Source organism: Bos taurus, chromosome 24, assembly GCF_002263795.3.
Source record: "Bos taurus isolate L1 Dominette 01449 registration number 42190680 breed Hereford chromosome 24, ARS-UCD2.0, whole genome shotgun sequence".
In the NCBI taxonomy this organism is placed as follows: domain Eukaryota; kingdom Metazoa; phylum Chordata; class Mammalia; order Artiodactyla; family Bovidae; genus Bos; species Bos taurus.
This window is the reverse complement of record NC_037351.1, coordinates 41609679-41630740: the sequence shown is the minus strand read 5'-3', so window position 1 is coordinate 41630740 and position 21062 is coordinate 41609679. Positions and strand designations below refer to the sequence as shown.

Here is a 21062-nt window from a genome sequence, read left to right as displayed (position 1 = left end):
GCAAAAGATAACCTGGTAAGCAGAGGAGAAAGGAAAATGCACAGAGGGCATCTGCAGGTCCTAGAGCTCAGGGCAGACATCTCGTCGCTGCCTCCTCTCTGACAAAGCCACCGCCACGTCCACGCATACCACCAGCCCTCGAGCCAGAGTACTGCACTGTCTGGACTCTCAGCAGAACCACAACTGTGACCACCACGGACCACGTGGTCCCAGTCAGACGAATGTCAACTTGTGTCCCTTGGAAGTGCTCTTGGACCCTGATATTGAATGTGCACATAGGTGTTAAGAGGGGCCCAGAGATGTGGGACCTCAACCTCAGACTGGCCGGGACACTCACAGAGTCCCAGCGCCAAGCAACACACTGAGCCAGAGGGAGACCGACAGTCGGGCTTGCAAACCCCGAGCTCATCCAGCAGAACCTGTCACCTGCCTGTTTCCAGGAAAAGAAAACCCCTCCTGACTTCAGTACCTCCATGTATAAGGCCTCCAATTCCCCCGCAGCCTTTGAAATGTATCACCACTGCACTGCTTCTCACCCTGGAAACCTGTTTACAAGTCCAACCAAGCCAGAAACAACAAAACTGACATCTTTTAGTCAAACAGTGTAATTCAAAAACTCAACTTCCTAAATTAAAGGCAGCACTTCCCTGATACCAAGCTGAAGGATCAATAATCAAGAACTGGAAACATGTGAACAAATCTCCCATCAGGGAACTTCCCTTCAGAAGGGATTTGTTGTCATACTTAAAAAAAATAACTTAAAATGGTATATAAAAGATTTTAGTGCATTCTTTTTACATTTCATCATAAACATGATATACCAAAATAATAAATTTACTCACTTGTCTTTTAGCTTCTCTCAGTTTTCTCTTGAGGGCTGTCAGAATTCTTTGTACTTCCCATAATCTCTCCTCTTTCGATAAATCCTTTATCCCGCCCTGTAGATCTCGATGTAAACAATTCAAAAGAAACTCCTAGAAAGTAATACACCACACACTGAATAGGATTTCACGTCTTATCATCTTAAAGCCACATGCCATTTCTAAAGATGCAAAATCGACTACTTTTCGGTTATCGTTAAAGAAATGACATAATGGCACAGATTGTGTTTTCAAGGCTATGACTGAAAAATCCTCCTTAGTTTTTCTGCCTGAGCACTAGGTTCTAATCCATCGGCACACATTGGTTCCCAGCAGTCAATTCATATCCCTTCCCCCAAGAATATCAACTACTAAGAAACAGGAACTTGGAAATGACAGGGAAGAAAAGCAAGCAGGGATCTGATGTGTTACATGCAAACAAAAGATGCAATAATAATCAAATGGAAGTAAATGTCTTAGTCTTGAGTTTCTTACTGGGCTTGCCAAGCACACACAACTGACCAGCGCTATTTCAGAAGGACAGTGGGAAAGCACAGGATCTGGGGTTAAATCCTCGTTGTAAAACTTGGTAATAAACCAGGTGACACAGATTTACCTCTACCAACTTTCATTATTCTCATCTGTAAAGTAAGGCCAATAAAAGCAGCCTTGTTCAGATAAGGCAACATTTTTGGACTGCTTACAACATACCTGGCACCTTGCTGAACATTTTTTAACACATTATTTCATTTAAGGTCATCTTCAGATCAAACCTAGGAGAGGACTCACTTTTAAAGGCAATCCCCAAGTCTTAAGGAGGTTAAGCAATGTGCCTAATTCAGTCAGTCAGGAGCAGAGCAAGAATTTCAAGCCAGGTCTTTTGATTTCCAAACCTGTGCTCTGTGTACCATGATATCCTGACTTAATGAGCATGAATCAGCACCACAAGGGAAGTTCTGGCCTTGGTGTGCCATGAAGAGAGTGCCCGAAAGCTACATACACACAGGAAGTGCTCAAGGACCAGGACTCATGGGCGTCAGCACCCCAGTCTCCCACAGGGTCCGCGTGAGGGTGGCTCGGGGGCCGGAGGGCGGTGCGCACACACCTGTCTCCGTATCTCCTCCTTGATGCTCTCCTGGGTCTCAGGCAGTGTGGGCATTGTGGCCATGTTAGACCATCGCAGGGGCTTCGTCACTTGCTTCAGTGTCACATTTCCAAAGAGCTCTTGCACATGTGTGAAAAACACATACAGAACACGATTGCTAATCTAAAAAAAAAAAGGATTTGCAAGAAAAATATTAAAATCATCGTTTCATTTCATTTGTGTCTGTTGCCTAAGTACCTTCTTTAATCTTCAGGAGTCACAAGACATGCTTCGCTACTTAATGGCCAATTTAAAGAAGAGAATGATAAAGTACAGGTTAAGTGGTAGACTCAGCACTATGAGGGACTGGGGGAAAAGCCAAGAAAGGGACGCAGAGGCTGATTATCATTGATTTATTCTGTTTTAGCCCTAGAGCATTAACTGAGTTTTTAAATCCTATGTTCTTTATTTTCCAGTTACTATGAGGCATTCTAACACACGCGACGGATCAACTGAGAAACAGGGGAGCCTGTGGCTACAGAGGTGGGCTGAGCATGGGCATCCCCACTCCAGGGACAAACACCTTCCAGGAAACTCCAAAGCTCAGGATGGAGGAGCTAAGACATCAGGATGTTAGGTGGCTAAATAGCTGATAAAAGAAACTGTTTCCTATCTAAAACTTACTCTGACAACACACCTGCATTTTCTGTGACACCATCATCCCTATTATAGAAATGCTAAGTAACAATGTAATATTTACCAAATTCTGAAAACTTAACTAACAGGAAATTTAAGGAACATCTTGTTTCCAAGCTATAAGCAATGAGCAATGAAGGAATCTTCAGTGAAAGAAAATACACTGTTATACGTAGCAGTGTGCTATAACAGTGACCAACAAGTGACCTGGTGTATTCACCAAGAGGGCTTAAAACAAAAACTATAACCCCTCTCATTGTTCTGCCCTCTGTTTCTGGCCAGAGTGAAATATCAGTAACTCCAATAAAGGAACTCACACATTCTATGCCAGCACCAAGTGAGTAGCAGGAAGCGAAGACCAGGAATTTACGTTATAAAGAATCACCACCCACCTCCTTGAAATGCCTCCCCAGGTTAAGATTCTATACAATACTTTATATAATCTTCATGACTGAATTCTTCAGGTTAAGTCCCTGACCAAATGAATAATGTTAGGCCCCCTTGGGCCTGAGTCTGAATGTCTATGTGACATGATTGAGCAGTAATGCTATTTGATGGAGTAACTGAAATCTTCAAAATTCTGCGGATGAACTGGGACTGCAGGTACCCTGGCTCCTCCTCCACTAAGGACAGGTCACTGTCATCAGGAGCTGCTTACAGACCCTACACCCAAACCTGGACAATACTCATATTCCACAGGCACAGCTCAAAGGCCAACCTGCTCACCAGCTTTCACGTCAACACCATCCACACTCAGGCCAAGCCCTTGCCCACTGTCCCTGGCACACTGCTTGGTATGACTCGGCAATGGGAAGCACCCTCGCCCCAACCCCAAGGGCCCACATGTGTGCCGGGAAGGCTGTGTACCTGCACAGTGGGGCTGAGCACTATGGAAATGTTCTGGATGTTCATTTTCGTTTCCAGTTCCTTGGCAATAACATGGTCCATGTGCACGATGAGCCAGGAGATGAGAAGGCGGCTGCACTCGGGCAGGTCTTCCAACAGGCGCTGGAACTCCTGCACCTTCTCAGCCTCCGAGCTCCGGCCACACGCCTCCTCGAAGCGAGGCAGGAGCTCCTTGGTCAGCAGGTTCTCAGGCAGGTCCCGCAGGTACTGCTTCAGCAAACTGGCCACCGTGTTCGGTTCATACTCTTCCAAGTTTGGAGATTCCTCTCTGTCGTAGGCTGCTTTCAGCTCATCCACCTTGGATTTAATTCCTGAGAACATTCAAATTCAGAACAAAAAGAAGTGTTAAGAAAAAAATCAAACACACAGCTTTCTTCCCCAGCATGCCCATCATCACCCCTGGGGGAGATGGGAAAAGAGCCAACCTGCACGTTAATTGTTTATCTGCATATCGTTCACACAATTCCTCCGTAAATAAGAGAGAAAGCTACACTCTGAGGACAAATTTAGCCAAACACTAAATGATAATGGAAAAACAATATTCAGAACAAATATCACAGCAAACACAGAAACATTAAGCAAATATGCCAATCGATTCAGGGAAAATATGTTTTTAAAGATTACGTAGGCAAAAGTTAAACTACAATTCGAGAATAAGCCTTCCTCTACATGAGTGGCCAACTGCTTTTTCTAACCAGTCACAAGACTGACAATATAAAATACAACTCAGTACACACAAGCACGCTGCAAAAAGGTGTGGGTGAGTACTTTTTTTATAAATAAAAATTGTATCAAATGGAAAAGGTGAGCGCACCATCTAAATAAACTGTCTGAAAATTATTCCCCAATAAATACCTAATTTCTAATAATACCTAATATCTAATTTCTACATTTAAATTCTTTACATGTTTTCTTAATCTGAAACAGGGCTAGAACCAAAAAAAAAGTGAAACCTGGGTTACTAAAATCAAATTGTTTTGCTTTTCTTACTGGTCAGAAAGAAACACACATAAATGTTTTTAAGACACTAAGTATGTAAGTCTTGACTCCAGTCTGCATTTAAGACAGAATTCAGTGACACTGACTGCTCGCTCATGAGAGCACAAAGTAGCTTCCGCTGTCTTCAACACTAGAAACTTCAGGCCAAGGTGTGACGCCACACACACAGAACACCACTCGGCTGTAAACAAGAATGAAATCCTGCCGCTGGCAACAGCATGGCTCAACCTGAGGGTGTTAAGCTACATGAACTAAGTCAGAGAAAGACAAGGACTTCCTTTATGGAATCTAAACAAATAAAGCAGTGAATGTAACAAAAAAGAAACAGACTCAGACACAGAGAACAAGTTAGTGGTCACCAGAGGAGAGAGGAAGTGTGAGGGCTAAATTAGAGGTAGGGAACTAAGAGGCACAAACTAAATGCGCAAAATAAATACACTCCACAGTGCAGCACAGGGAATACGGCCAGCATTTCACAGCAGCTATAAACGGAGTATAATCTTTAAAAACACTGAATCACTGTGCCGTATCTCTGAAACTTAACACTGTACATCAACTATACTTCAATTACAAAAAAACTTTAGGCCAGTTATTAAAAACAAGCCACGAACTGAGGCTGACATTGTAATGGTAAACATTACAAAACCTTTTAATGGCATCACAATAAATCAATAACTTAATCCAGCACTGACAAAATAAAACCAGCAATTCCAAATAGGAAAATAATAATATAGATTTTATTTTGCTATAATCTTCATTTTGAGGTGGAAAAGTTAGAAAATAATTCCTATTTTCTTACTTTTCTGAATAAAATATGGTGAGTGATAACTTTAATTGAAATTCCTGACACCCTCCTCTCTCTCTCATGAACACCTTGTAGATACATAATTTTGCCCCAGCAGTGCCTGCCCAGAAAATGGCACAAGTGAACAATTAGAATATGTGTTTAGTCTGTTACTCAGAAATTGTTACCAAAATGCTTTCCTTTTAAAAACTGAACACTTCGAAGTCCCAGGTACAGAAAGAGCAGATGACAATAGATTAGTTTTAAAACTAGAACTTGGACATGAATAAGTGTGAATCAAAGTTCTCCATGAAAAAGCGCTACTACTAGCATTCGAAAAGAAAAGTCACAGGCACGGTTCTGCAGTCCAGAATGCTGAATGCAGTGTTCTGCCAGAGCCTCACAAATAAATACAGAACTGATCAAAGCAGGTGCTCGTTCTCCAAGGCGCCAAGGACCAGGGGAGCAGCTCAGTGTCGAATAGAGAAGACATCCCACACCTCCAGCTCCAAAAGAATACAAACATAAAAAATCAGGACAAAGTTCAAAGAATCCTCTGAACAACGCTGTAGGAACCTTCAGAGAAGCTTTCACCTAAAATGAAATTTCCTCATGCCTATCAAAATCATAAGCGAGAAGCAGCTATGTTAGTACTGTGTAGATCTTTAAAAATCCATCTAATTTTTCTTAAAAGGCAAGTTTTACATTCAGTTAAATGTGTTTATTTTATGTAACTAAGAAGTTGTAAGTTAAAATTCAGTGCCTAATTCATTTTCTTATTTTCTATAAAATAGCAGCATATTAGCCAAAACACTCTTAAATGACATGTTATCTGTGGGCTACGTAAAGGTCTCCCCAGTTATCAAACATGCCTGCCCTTTCTTAACAAAGAAAGGGCATATCAAATCTACCTTCATATCAAATCTACCTTCAAGAAATGTGCATGAACCAATTAAATAGAAAAACTAAATCTAGTCTCTCTATTCTAAATGTTTTTGATCTAACTCATCATGAACATGCATGAGCAACAATGCATGTTACAGCCTCAGTCACAGGAAGGTGATGACTAGATTTAGAAAAACTAAATCTAGTCTCTTTATTCTAAATGTTTCTGATCTAACTCATCATGAACATGCATGAGCAACGACACATGTTACAGCCTCAGTCATAGGAAGGTGATGACTGCATCGCACAGGTAGGACTTGCATCCTGCACCAACACCAAAGCCACACCGCTTTGTAAGAACAGAGTCTCAGTTTTGGACCACAGGTGTCTTGTTTGACTTTAGACACCCAATAGGAATCACACTCCTGCCAAGTATGAGATGTTAGTTTTCACACACACGGAATATAGGAAAATGGAACCTAGACTTCACTAGCATATGTCAGAGCCACACCTGACCTAGAGGAATCCACCCCTGAGGTCTAAACACTTAGCAAGAACAGCCCATCCCTCAGCTGGACTGAGGAAAAACTCACATGACAGCGTCAGCACTGTGTCTCGTGGCCAAGACACATCCTGGACGCAGACACCAGACACCTTCCCTCCCCGCTGACCTCCTCCCGACACCCAACCTCTCGGGGGCGCCCAGGTGAGGGGTGCTGCCCACACGCACCAGGCACTACAAAATGAACCCACGGTGAGCCCTCCTAATGGGGGTGTGGGGATCGAGTAAAAAAGGCAGCGTGCATGCGCGCGCGCACACACACACACACACGGACACAGTGTGGGGGCCTTCGTTCACCGGGAAGGACCAAGGACATGAATGAGGCTTAGGACCCGTGTCACAACCTTGCTCATAAGCACTCTGCTCCTTCCTTTGAAACACAGAGGCAAGCCGACCAGTAGCGAGCAGCGCGGCCCTCACCTGACACCCTGTAGATGCCCTCGCACTTCATGCCGTGCTTCTCCACGTAGTCCACACACTCCCGGAAGACTGCGGGCAGCCGCACGCCGTCGTACATCATGGTCCTCTCCACCGCGTCAGCCAGCGGGATCCCGAAGATGGGCCTGAGGCTCGGGACGTCCAGCTGAGGCACCTCTGGCTCCTGAATCGGCTTCTTCTTCTTCTTCTTCTCCTTCCACTGTTTAACCACGTCAGCTGCTGTCAAGTCTTTTGACTTCTTCTCTTTATGCTTCTCCTCTTTGTGCTTTTCTTCCTTATGTTTTTCCTCTTTGGGTTTCTCTTTTATTTTAAAATCCTTCTCTTTCTTTTTAGAAAAGCTGGGCTTCTTGAAGACATGGATCCCCTTGGACCTCTTCATTTTGGAAGGACTTTCGGCTTCATCCCCCGAACTATCTTCCTGAAAGGCAGCATAGCCCTCAGCTGCCAAAGAAACGCAGGAAGCGTGAGTCACAGTCTGCTGAATGTTACACTGTCCATTTTCTATGTTTAAAACAGGTCCAAAGAAGAGTCACCTGGCCTTGGCGACCTATCTTTCCACCTGTGGCCCAGCCCTCCTGTTCTCCCGGCCACTCATCTCGGCTGAAAGGTGTTGCTGTGACATCTCTCAACCACAAGAGGGCAACATGCCCAGAGCTAGTTACCCTTGCAACTGGTTTTATTCTATACATGTATGCAAGAGAAACTTTTACAAACCAAATTACTGAAAATAATCATTATTTCAACTTATTTGGAAAGAATCCCACCATCACACACAACATTCCTTCACAGTCAGAAGAACATCCTCTAACCTACACTTCTCTCAGCTTAGGTTTTCCTATTTGGTTCCTGGAATCTGAAGCCGTCTCCAGCCACAATTGGAGATGCAGGACTATGTAGGTGCTCTTTTCCTATCCACTGCACCTGGCTCCCGGGTCTCTGGCTGGAAGTTCCCTCTGGGGCCAGCAGCAGGGATGGAGCCTCCTCTGGGGAGGACCGACCAGGAAAGCCCTAACCTTCAGCGTCGTCGGCCACGCCCCTGAGTCAGAAAGCCTGGGTTTCACATTAACAGCTACTCAATATCAGAGCTGTCCTAGTTGGGCTTCCTTGTTTTTTGGGGTTTTTTTAAACATCTAAAACTCTCCTGTTCTTTTCTTTAGCCAAATATCTTACAAGCTAAAATAGAAATTAATAATAGAGATTTTAAAATAGAGATTAAAGGTATTGCATAAATTTCCTTCTGGTTAAAATACCACGAACTCCACACCAACCAGAATAGCAAAAGAAGAGCATGATATTGGGTGGCCAAAAAGTTCATTTGAGTTTTTCTGTAACATCTTACAGGAAAACCTGAACTTTTCGGCCAACCCAATAATAAAAAGCTATCATCCTCCCTACAGAACAGGAATCCCATATGGGTGTGTCGTGGCATCTGCTTAAGAAAACAAATACACTATCTTTTACCATGTGCCCCAACTGGCCTACAACCTCATCAAGACAGTAAGACTCCATAAGCACAAAATTTCAACATTTATTTTTCATACATTATTTTAAAAAACCAACTTAAGAAACCTCCACCAGACAACTTTACCACTTCTGGAAATTCAGTATTTTTACTTGTGATAGTAAGACCCTAAAATACAAAAACTGAGACCCTGAAAAGAAAATATAAAACAGGAGTCCCTGGATATAGGATGGCAGGTACATGTGAGTAGAGCAGAAATTTATCTAGAATAAAGCCACAGCACAGAGGAAACGGCACTTACTCCTTTTTTCCTTTTTCTTGAACTTTCCTTTCTTCTTCCCATGGTCCTTCTCATCGTCAGACACTACGTCGGGAGGCTCGTGGAGGCTGTCGTGGGGGGGTGAGGGCTCGCCCGTGCGGTACAGCCCGGGAAATTTGGTGGGGCTTATCTCCTCAGAGCTGGGGGTGCGGGTGAGCCCGCTGCCATGCTCCACCCTGCGGTGCTCACTGGGGCTGCTGGTGGGGGGCAGGAAGCACTCGGTCATGCTGCCTCCCTGATGACAGCGAGGAGGGCTTCTTGGTCACCTACCCATCACACCTGCGGGAGACACAGCATCACGGTCACCTGGTGGCCACCAATGCCCAGGGGCAGCAGACAGACGCACAGCTTGGCAAACTCCCCCCTCGAGAACTATCGCTGGTTTTGTCATCTTGAATTGATTCGTGCCTCACACATGCACGTCAGTTCTCAAAAAGCTGAAAGCACTGGATCTTCAAGTGTGGGGAAAATTAACCAAATGGAAGGACATAGGACATCAAGGCAGGACACAGGGTTTCTCCTAAAAAGAGCCCACCACTCTGTAAGGGGTTTCATTTTGATTGCTATCCAACAGAAAACTTTTTCTTAGGTTATGACCAAACAACCATGAATAACAAGAAGACTCTTTATATAACTACACATGAATAGTTTAGTATCATTAGTGAAATCTACAGAACAGTGACAGATGCAGTGATTCACACAGGTACAGGTCATTAGCTGCAGTTACATACCGCATTAGACAAGCCATGTGTTCATACAGCTAACAAAGGAAGAACCTCATTTGCTCATTCCTAAGGCAATGGCACCCCACTCCAGTACTCTTGCCTGGAAAATCCCATGGATGGAGGAGCCTGGTAGGCTGTAGTCCATGGGGTCGCTAAGAGTCGGACACAACTGAGCGACTTCCCTTTCACTTTTCACTTTCATGCATTGGAGAAGGAAATGGCAACCCACTCCGGTGTTCTTGCCTGGAGAATCCCAGGGACGGGGGAGCCTGGTGGGCTTCCGTCAATGGGGTCGCACAGAGTCGGACACGACTGAAGCGACTTAGCAGCAGCAGCAAACTATACACAAAACAGTTTTGCTAGAATGGACACTACAAAGGACAAACGTGGATAAATAACAAGGTTCTACTGTGCAGCTCAGGGAACCGTGCTCAATATCATGTGAGAAACCAGAACGGAAAATAGGAAAAAGAATATATGTATGTGTACGTATGTGTATAACTGAGTCACGGTGCCGGACAGCAATAATTAACACAACTTTGTAATCCAGCTATATTTCAATAATAAAATTTTTTAAAGAAATAATAAAAAAGTACAAATGTAAGAAAAGTTCAATATCTGTTCACATTTTTCTTCTTCATAAGACAACGGTACACAGTTTAAGTACCATGTTCAAAAGCGAATTGTGTTAGTTCTTACTCCTCTTTAATGTTTTTATAATATTCACCTGAAAAACTACCAGAATCACTTCTCTTTGCACTGACTTAAGGTGATTCTGAAATTTTAAAAACACACAAACACAAGTGTAACTGATAAATCTGACCATAAACAAAGTCAAAAGACAACCAAAGGTGAAAAAAAATGTGTAAATTATGATAGCGAACTTTTCTAAAAAGCAGAGTTCTCACAAATCAATGAGAATTTAAACATAGCAAGAATGTGAAGCAGTTCACAGGAAAATGACTAATATCCATATGAAAATACCATTCAAGTACAATTGCAATTTTAAGAACATAAGACAGTAAGTTAGAATTTTTATAACATCAGACTGGCAAAGAACAAAAAAGGGTCTATAATATACCAGCATACTAAGTGCTGGTAAGGGTGTGAATATTCACTAAGTGAGAATATCCACCAACAGCTGAAGTATAAACCAGCACAGTCTTTTCTGAAAAGCAACTGGCAAAATCTATCAAAATTTTAAATGTGCTCTCTTTGATCTAAGAATTCCTCTTTTTAGGAACTTATCCTTCAGACATCCTTTTACAAGCATTCAAAGATGTGCACATGAAAATAATCATTTTAGCACTGTGCAAGCGAAGACAGCAAAATCTAAATGGCTATCAATAAAAGACACGTTAAATTAGGCTTGATCCAAATAATGGAATGTAAAGTCACACACAAGCCATCTCTGACATAGTAAACCATTGTTATGTCTCCGAAGTTGTAAAAGAGGAGGGAGAGAAAGTTTTTTTTTTATTTTGAGCCTTACCATGCCCATCTATCACTTGTACTGCTATTATCACGTTTTTCAAATGAACAGGCCATGTTTTTTTAGTCTCATAAAAATTGTTTTTGACAATATTTAATAGTCTGAGGAAAGCAATTTACAGCACAGTATCAAGTTTTAAATATATAAGCACACAAAAAATGTAAGAACAAGGGAACTTTAGTAACAATTATCTCTGAATTATAAGGTTATAAGTGGTCTTTTCACTTTTTTACATTTCATCAGTTTCCTACCAGTACAGTATACCTTACTACTTGCCTAAGCAGGAAAAACATTAAGTGAGAAATTTCATCAAAGGAACTGTAAGCATCACTGTCACTCTGATTCTCTGGTTTTACTTCATGGGTTCTGACGGCTGGTGTTTTTTTAAAATACATTCTTCTCTTAACTGAAGGGATGAGAGTTTAAAGGGAGCTAAGATGCCACCAGCCTATCGGTTATACATCACAGGTGGGGAAACTGAGGTGTGAAGAGCAGAGAATAAAAACACGGGTGAGGGAAGGAGCACAGCTCGCCCCGACCCGGGCCACACACCTCCCTGCTCTCTGTCTCCTCCGCGCTGGGACCCGCCTTCCTCCCAGGAGTCCTGCTCAGCCATACTCATCTTTCCATATCAGGCCTGCAGATGGGCACAAGGAATCTTTCTGGAGTGACGGGAACAGTCTCGATTTGGATTGTGGTGATGGTTACAAACTGTAAATTGACATTTTAAGTGGGTGAAATCTTATGGTATGCAAATTACACCTAAATAAAGCTGTTAAAAAAAGGATCAATTACCAGCACCCCTTTCTCCAGGAATCCCCACTCACGCCTCACGCGGCCCAGGCTAAGCTGTGCCCGCCTCCGGAGCTACAGAATCACGGAGCACACCTGGATGCTGCACTGGGCCTTAAGGACCTGTGCATGGGGCCATCCTTACCAGTAATTCGCAAGCCCAACATTTAACACAGCACAGGCTGCACGGGAAGTAGTCAGACGTTTCCTTAACCAACTAAACCCACTAACAAGTCTCTCCATGTTCTCAACACGCTGTGTCCCGCTGATGACACAAAGATGAGGAGAAATGACTTGCCCTCAGCCTCAACTTTTAATTACAGAAACAAAGAAAGGAAACCCACATTTCATTTGAGTTCTGTGGCTTCAGGAACTTTCACATCAACCTGACACGTCCTGTGAGAAAAGTGTTTTTCCAGGTTTACAAACTGTACAACTAAGGCTCAGAGAAGTGAAGTAACGTATCCTACGCCACACAGCAAGAGGTAAAACTGGGATGTGCCTGATGGAAACACACATTCTTTCTACCAAAGTGCCCTCTGTGTACACAAGTACACACACACACACACACACACACACACGAGAGCACACTTATGCCAGGAGGAGCAGCATATTAATGACACAAGCAGAAACGTGGGGTTTGTTATGAGAACAGCAAGAAGATGGGTCTGATGGGAGCAGATTCATGAAGAAGCAACAGAAAAGACATGGAAAGACAAGATGGTTCTGAACTGAAAGCTAGCTGGTGCCGAGCTGAGGAGGTCATCATCAAGTTCAAGTCCAGAAGCGACAACGCTGGGGCTGCAAAGCATGAGGGCAGGACCACGAATCACAGAACGCAGGTGGGTCTGGACCGCCCCCCACTCTGCAATCTGCACACTGGACTGACAAGGAAGAGTCCTGTTCCTGACACCCTGAAGAGATGATCTTGCGAAAACCACTCCAGAGGAACAGCTCCTGCCCTGACTCAGCCTCGCATGGCTGGGAGGAGCGGCTGCCGGCGCACAGGATGGAGCGAGGCCGGAACGGAGGTGCAGGAATGGTCCTGAGCTCAGGGAGCCACACACACACCTCAGCATCCTGAGTAAGTGGGCAGAGAGACAGGCCTTGGAGGGTCCACAGTGACTTTCAGCATAAACAGCCAAAGGTGAGGGGGGAAAAAAAAAAGAAATTCCTACTTCTGAGGCAAGAGGAGAAGTGATGTAAACTTTTCAACATTTAAGAAAGATGTCAGCACAGCTAAGAAAAAGACCGCATACTGACAGGCAAAGAAGGCAGACAGGACGGGGCCTCGAGATAAGAGGACCAACACTGATCCCGGAGGGTGCTTTCTGCCTCTGCATCGCAGACTTGCAGCAAAACATGCCAGAAACACCAGCGATGACAAAAGCCAGCCCTCTCAGCTGAAGGACCAGAAGGGGGCGGTCCTTCCAGACAGAAAACCTCAGAAAACGCAGTCTACTCCATCCAGTAGACACACAACAGAGTCTACTCCATGGTCTACTCCACCAGAGACGTAACCATGACAGTATGGTACTGGAGCAAGGGTGGACAGGTTAGTGAACAAAACAGAAACTTCGCAGAGGCTCGTATACACGCAGTCAACTGCCTGTCAACAAAGGTTCCAAAGGAATTCATGGGGCAAGGAAAGTCTTCAGCAAGTGGCGCAGAGTGACCATGTGGGGAGGAGAGAAGGTCAGCCCTCCATCGCATCACCACAAAGTGTGCATGACAAACTACAGACACAAAACTTCTCTGCTAACAACTTAAAACTTCTCCATGAAACACATTTGTGAGCCCTTGGAGGAAGAATTTCCCAGACAGGAACAGAAAGCAATTAACTACTGAATTAAAAGTCCACAAACTAGACTTTTTATCAAAAGCAAAAATTTTCACTCATCAAAAGACAGTAAGAAGAAAATTAAGAGTCAAGGCCAAGACGTGGAGAACACACTTACAGTGTGTGTGTGTGTACGTGTGTCTCACAAAAGACTTAAACCCAGGATATACACAGAACTTCTACAGTTCAACAACAGACAATCCAAAACAAAACTGGGCAAAATCAAGCACACAATTTACAAAAGAAAATCTATGGGCAATAAGCCCATGAAAAACCTCCACATCACCAAACATCAAAGAAATGGAAACTAAAACCACGGTGAGCTATCAACAGACACCATCCAGAATGGCTGAAGTGCAAACAGAACTCTAATTCCTAACGCTGGTGAGGATGTGTGGCACTAGAAATTTAATACACTGCTGGTGGGAATGTAACATTTAACCACTTTGGAAAAGTATTACTATTTGGCAGTATCTAGTTAAACTCTTACCATATGACCCAGCAATTCCACTCCTGAGTATTTACCCCAGAGAAATGGAAACATATTCACACATATTCACATGATCAGAGTAACTGTATTCATAACAGATAAAAAACAGAAACACATTGCCATTAACAAGCCTGGATAAACAAGCGGAAATATATTCACACAATGGAATACTAGCATTTTTTGAAATGAACAAACTAGTCATCCATACAACAAAACAGATGAACTTCAAGATAGCACTGCAGACACCCAAGATTACATAGTGTATGACTATTTATACGAAGTTCTGGAAGAGGCAAGCTCATCTCCATCGGGAGAATCTAGAACTGGGGTCCTGGGGTTTGGGGAAGAGGCAGGGCCAGAGTACAGAGCAGCTAGAGAGAACTCTCCAGGTTGATGGCTGTGTTCTATGTCCTGACAGGCACGTGGGCTACACACACACACACACACACATTTGCTGAAACACATCTTAATGAAATACCACAGACACACACCATTGTGTTAGTTTCAGGGTACTGGTGCTTTGACGCTTAGGTCCATTTTGAAACGATGACCAGTTGTGAGCCTAGTAACCACCTGTCCCCACACAAAGTTATTTAACATTATTCCACATTCCTTACGCTGAACGTCACATTCCGAGGCTTTTCTTTTAATAACTGGGGGTTCGTACCTCCTGATCCCCTTCATCTATTCAACTCTCCACCTCCTTCCCTTCTGGCAACCACATATTTGTTCTCTGTATCTATGAGTCTATTTACATTTTGTCTTATTTTTCAGATTCTACACATAAGTGAGATCATATGGTATCTGTTTTTCTCTGTCTGACTTATCTCACTTAGCAAAATGCCCTCTAGATCTACCCATGGGGTCACAAAAAAAAAAAAAAAACCATTAAACTGTGCCTATCACTGAATATAAATTACACCTCAATAAAATCTCACAGATAGGGAAAAAACCACGGATGCTATGCAGAGATGATCATGAGCCATTAAAAATATGAACTCTCCTCAAATATTGCTACTCTCACCCTAATGGTTGACATCCCGTCCCAGCCCCCCACACCCAAAATCACTGCAATAGGAATGTCTATTTCCAGTCTTTCCCAAATGAAAGCCTATGGCTATCTGGGAAAAATCTCTCTCCAGAGAGAATTTAGTAAAAAAATGTGACTTCTGTAATAACTAACAAAAACTATTAAAAGTATTTCCATACATCTAGAATTTTACTTTAGAATCCCCCAAATTATACCTTTGAAATTAAATATTTCATGTAAAAAGAACAGTTATGGCAGCTTTAACTGGGGTAAAGCCAAAAATAAGTTTCACAAAATCAGACTCAAACTTAATAAAGACTTAAAAAACTTCACTCCTCTAAAGAACCAGGATATACACTGTTCCCAACAGTCTCTTCTGCTCATGTACCAGTGTTAATCAGCACATGTAAGAGGAGCCACTCAACCATGCCAAAGGACAAAGCAGTATCAGCAAGAAAGACCGACTGCTAAACTTAAGTCTCCTGAAATGAGGTTTTGAAAATAACTCCAATGATTCATTAAACTTGATAATATCTACACAGACAAGGGCCTCTTCCAAAAAACCAACAGCTTACTTAACTAGTTCACAAGTTAAACAAATCCAGTATTTATAAATGGATTTTTATTAAACACAGCCTAAAAGTCACTGGAAGCAGCTTTTCCTTATTTTTATGGTTTTTAAAAATAGTCTGTAAGTTAAAAGTCTCTAACCTACATCTCTACAAGGGAATCCAGATACTGGCTCGTTAGAACATACTGAGCACTGACCTCCCCATAACCTACTGTCTAGGGATGGCCAACTTCATAAGCACGTGTCCATGTAAAATACATTCTTGTTCTTCAAATTTTCTCAGGATTAAAGAGCATCCAGCTCATAAGGGGCCACTAAGCACCCAACACCATACATGCAGAGACCCATCAGAGCACACTATGAGGTCTCAGGGCGCAAGGGACAGAGAGATGATCCTGAAGGACTCCTAGTGGGCAGAACAGGACAAGCAAATTACAAAAGATCACAATCGATTTGCCAATAGGACCATGGAAATTTACAGACGATAAACAAACATATTCAAAATTCTAATAAGAAAACCAGTTTCAACAACCACCTGAGTGTACAGGTAGAATAAAGATACTTCAGACACACAGCAGCAAGGACTGTATTCCCTGTACACTTGCCCAAGAGACTTGACAACCTGAGATGCGACCTGATGGGCAGCAAGGAACCCAGGAAAAGCAGGCCTGTGGCCAGCTGGTGACACAGTCCCTGTGACCCAGGGGAAGAAGGGTTCCAACACATCTGCCTGTGCAGAAAAGAAGAACAAGACGGGAGCTTTGGGAACAAATCTGTCATAAAAACAGAGTAAAAAGCAAATAACAGTAAGTGACGACCGTTAACTTTAAGAAAAAAGGTAGATGGGAAAATGAAACCGTAGTCCTCTGCCTGGCTCAGGATTACACAGTGCTTCTGTAATAACCACAGTGAAAACGATGGATGCTGACTGATGGAACCAAGCACTGTGCAGGGCATGACTATGCTGGAGGGCTGGGGGCAGCGAACCCGGGGAGGGTCTCAGAGACCCAAATCCTCATCCACCTAACACCCAGATAACAAAGGACATTCAAAACTGCCATCTTCAAAAACAGTAGTTTAAGGGTATTACTTAGGTAAAGGAAAAAACACCAAAAGAAATAGCTGAAAGGAAAGCTTCAGCTATAAAACTCGGGAGGCGGGAGGCGGGGGGTGGGGACAAGGTGGGGACCAGCATTTTGCCTGAGTCTTGACACTGGGCTGGGGTCCCCAAGGCCACCCCAGGGTCGGCGATTCGCTAGGAGGACTCACATCAGTAAGCACACAGTCATGCTCAGGCTGAGACTTATTACACAGAAAGGATACAGAGCAAAAAAAGCCAAGGACAAGGGGCCGAGTCCAGAGGAACCAGGCGTATGCTCCCAAGGGCCCACTGGCAGGGGAGACACAGGGACACATATGAAGCGCCAGGGGTTTCTGCCTGCTCCTCCGTCAGCCCAAGGTCCCCGAGGAGCCCGGTCACAGCGGCGTTCTCTGCGGAGCGTGTACTGAAGTCCCAGATTCCCAGAAAGAAGGCAGGCACTCTGCGTCAATCAGGCTATTCTACAAACCGCTGAGGCCCAGTAACCACACTTTTCACTTACACAAAATTTTATAGGCCATAAGGAACTCGACTCATCAAAGGATTTCTCTTCAGACATGAACATTACTATTCAAGAAAAAAAAAGAAAACCAAGTTTACGAGCTGAGATGAGGCAAATAATCCTTCAGACGAAGCAGATGAGGCTTAGGGAGTTTCCTATCATCCACAGCGAAGTCCCGGCCACACTAACACGCGCGAGGTTCACAGCCTGTGCCTGTGACGCACGGCAGTATCCACAGGTGCAGAAGCACGCACACCCCCACAGACCAACTGTCAGCCCTCTGGGTTGTTACCTAATTGGTCCTTTCAAAACTCCCAACTTTTGTTCAGGTCTGTGAGGACAGATGAGCCTGGCGGGGTCGCAAACAATCGGGCACGACTGAGTGACTAAACAACAAGTACTTTAACAGACATTTTACTCGAGTTACTGTTTCTTTTCTGCAGTCATCTTATATATCATTAAATTTAATCTTTATTTTAATTTCTCCCCAACCCCCAGGGGCTTAGCCAAAACACTTTTAATTAGTGCCCCATATGCCATAGAGAAATTCACTGAATGACACCGTGATTTATGTTTTCCACTCAGCTTCTCAACATTCTCAGTGTCGTTGATTAAAATATGCCTAAGAGGGCTTCCCTGGTAGTCCAGGGTCCAATGCAGGGGACACGGGTTCGATCCCTGACCCGGAAGACTCAACATGCTGCAGAGCAACTAAGCCCACGTGCCGTAACTCCTGAGCCTGCGCTCAGAGCCCGGGAGCCGCGACCTGTGCTCCGCAAGAAGAGAAGCCACCGCAACGAGAAGCCTAGGCACCACTGGCAGGCAGCCCCCATCTGCTGCAACTACAGGAAGTCCATGAACAGCAATGAAGACCAGCACAGCCAAAAGTAAACAGATAGATAATGAGACATCTCTAAGATACATGTTATCAAAATCAGTTTAAAAGATGTGAAATTCCAAAGTTCATGATAATGAACACGAACATATGAATGTCTTTTTAAGGCTGACAATTACTATTACATGATTATTAACAAGAAAACAGAAAAATTCACATTTTAGGCAACTGATATAATGCAATATAAAATCAACCTCTGGATGAAACAGAAATCTGCAAAGCACAGACCATGTCCATTATTTAGGTGAACATAAAAACTCTGAGGTTCAGAACTCCAGGTGTCAGGAAATGAGCAGCCAGAACATACAGTATCTAGCAGCCAGAAATAATTCCACCTCTGCCTGGGCTGAAAGGCTGGGGAAGACACAGTTCAGTTCTGCACACAGCTGTCCAAATCAAAGGGCATGTATGTATAGTAAGTATGGAGAGAAAAGTCCACTGCCTTTACACAAAATCCGAAGTGCTATATCATAAGCAGTCACAAACACCAAGGACCAAAAAAAGTTTTCTTATAAAAACACCCTGTGACCTAAGTGGGAAGGAAATCCAAAAAAGAGGGGTATGTGTATACATACAGCCAATGCACTTTGCTGTACGGCAGAAACACAACACTGTAAAGGAACTATACTGCAATAAAAATTAAAATTTAAAAAACTTAATAAATATCACTTGGAATGTAACAATAAAACAGCACATTTTTAAAGTAACAGGTGGGAGACAGGTGGTATCTTTCCTGCCACATCTCATATAATCACATGATCTAGTCTCAAGCAAATCTTAAATCAGAACTTGGCTTGGAAACAGGGGAGCCCAATAAACCTCATTTAATAATTTTTAAAATGCACACTATCGGTTACAATAGACAGTGGGTAAAAGCATCTAGTCCACTGTTCCCCGACAGTGTGCAGAGGGACCCAGGGCACTGTGAGCAAACTCCACGAGTCTGAGGTAGCTCAAACTGAGGGAAGCACAGTGCTACTCGACACCTGTCAGACACTGCACAGCTACCAGAAAAGAAGGTGGCTTTCAACACTTGACTGTGCACATCCCCTTCAACAGCATACCTTCATACAGCAGGGCTTTATAGGGGTTTTTAAAAAATCAACATGGAACAAGAAATAAGGGTGGTGATGTTCAATCTGATTGCAAAGTATCATAAGCTGCAGTGTTTAATGGACACACAGAAACCACTAATTTTTTAAGATAAAAATGATTTTCTCTTTCAGCTTATGTGTATTATTTTTTTCAAATGGCTACTAAGTTGCCTGTCAAGTGGGCCTTAGTAAGCATCACTAGGAACAAAGCTAGTGGAGGTGATGCAATCCCACTTGAGCTATTTCAAATCCTAAAAGGCAATTCTGTTAAAGTGCTGCATTCAATATGTCAGCAAATTTGGAAAACTCAGCAGTGGCCACAGGACTGGAAAAGGTCAGTTTTCATTCCAATCCCAAGAAAGGCAATGCCAAAGAAATGTTCAAATTACCACACAATTGCATTCATCTCACACCAAAGTAATGCTCAAAATTCTCCAAGCCAGGCCTCAACAGTACATGGACCATGATCTTCCAGATGTTCAACCTGAATTTAGAAAAGGCAAAGGTCTGTCTAGTCAAAGCTATGGTTTTCCAGTAGTTATATATGGATGTGAGAGTTGAATTACAAAGAAAGCTGAGTGTCAAAGAATTGATGCTTTTAAACTGTGGTATTGGAGAAGACTTTTGAGAGTCCCTTGAACTGCAAGGAGATCAAACAAGTCAATCTTAAAGGAAATCAACCCTGAATATTTACTGAAAGGACTGCTGCTGAAGTTGAAGCTCCAATACTTTGGCCACTTGATGTGAAGAACTAACTCAATGGAAAAGATGCTGATGCTGGGAAAGTTGGAAGGCAGGAGGAGAAGGGGATGACAGAGGATGAGATGGTTGGATGGCATCATCAACTTGATGAACATGAGTTTGAGCAAGCTCCGGGAGTTGGCAATGGACAGGGAAGCCTGGTGTGCTGCAGTCCACGGGGTCTCAAAGAGTTGGACGCAACTGAGCAACTGAACTGAATTCAAAGTTGCTAAGACATAAATACATATTTAGTTGTGTGAGCCTAACAATACAATTTAACATACTATTAAACATTTCCGTTAGGCTGACACCAGGTCAAATACATAAGATATGTATGAGGCTGAAATATCAAGTCATAAGAGAAATGAAAGATGCTTGGAATCAAGACAAAAGGACTCAGAAGTCATCTAGAAGATGCTCCCACTGGTCAAAGATGCCAAAGAGAACCAATAAAATTAATAACTGCCATAAACTGAAGTATCAAGTATATTTAAATCCACGAGTTCATAAAAATATTTAAAAATAAAATTCACTGATCACTTTGGAGGATATGAGAACTAGAGAACCAAGTAGTTGTTTGGAATAACTGGCAAATAAAGGGGGGGGAGCATTTATTCTGAACCCTCCTATACAAAGTATAGTTCAGCCAAGTTTCCTTTTATCAAAATCTTCCATGTAATAAACAAAGAAATAAAAGACTATCACCACTTAACAAGCAATTTAAAAATAGATACTGGCAACAATGGCTGTTAATATCATAGACAAAAAAGAGACACCGGCCTGGAAAAATTAAACT

General features: G+C 43.0%; 1 protein-coding gene across 3 annotated transcripts in view; it reads right to left on the bottom strand.

Annotated features, from left to right (window-relative positions):
* The window catches only part of RALBP1 (ralA binding protein 1), a 40292-nt gene that overhangs the window by 9224 nt on the left and 10006 nt on the right, over positions 1-21062 (bottom strand). For 2 of the 3 annotated variants that reach the window (XM_002697745.7, XM_005224303.5), the window contains exons 2-6: positions 8978-9274; positions 7197-7655; positions 3508-3857; positions 1966-2127; positions 843-974 (exon numbers count right to left, since the gene is read on the bottom strand). In XM_002697745.7, coding sequence (XP_002697791.1) covers positions 843-974; positions 1966-2127; positions 3508-3857; positions 7197-7655; positions 8978-9221 — 1347 coding nt within the window. In that variant the 5' untranslated portion in view covers positions 9222-9274. Of the gene's footprint in view, positions 1-842; positions 975-1965; positions 2128-3507; positions 3858-7196; positions 7656-8977; positions 9275-11764; positions 11924-21062 lie in introns of all 3 variants that reach the window. The other variant, XM_059881050.1, reaches the window with a different exon arrangement.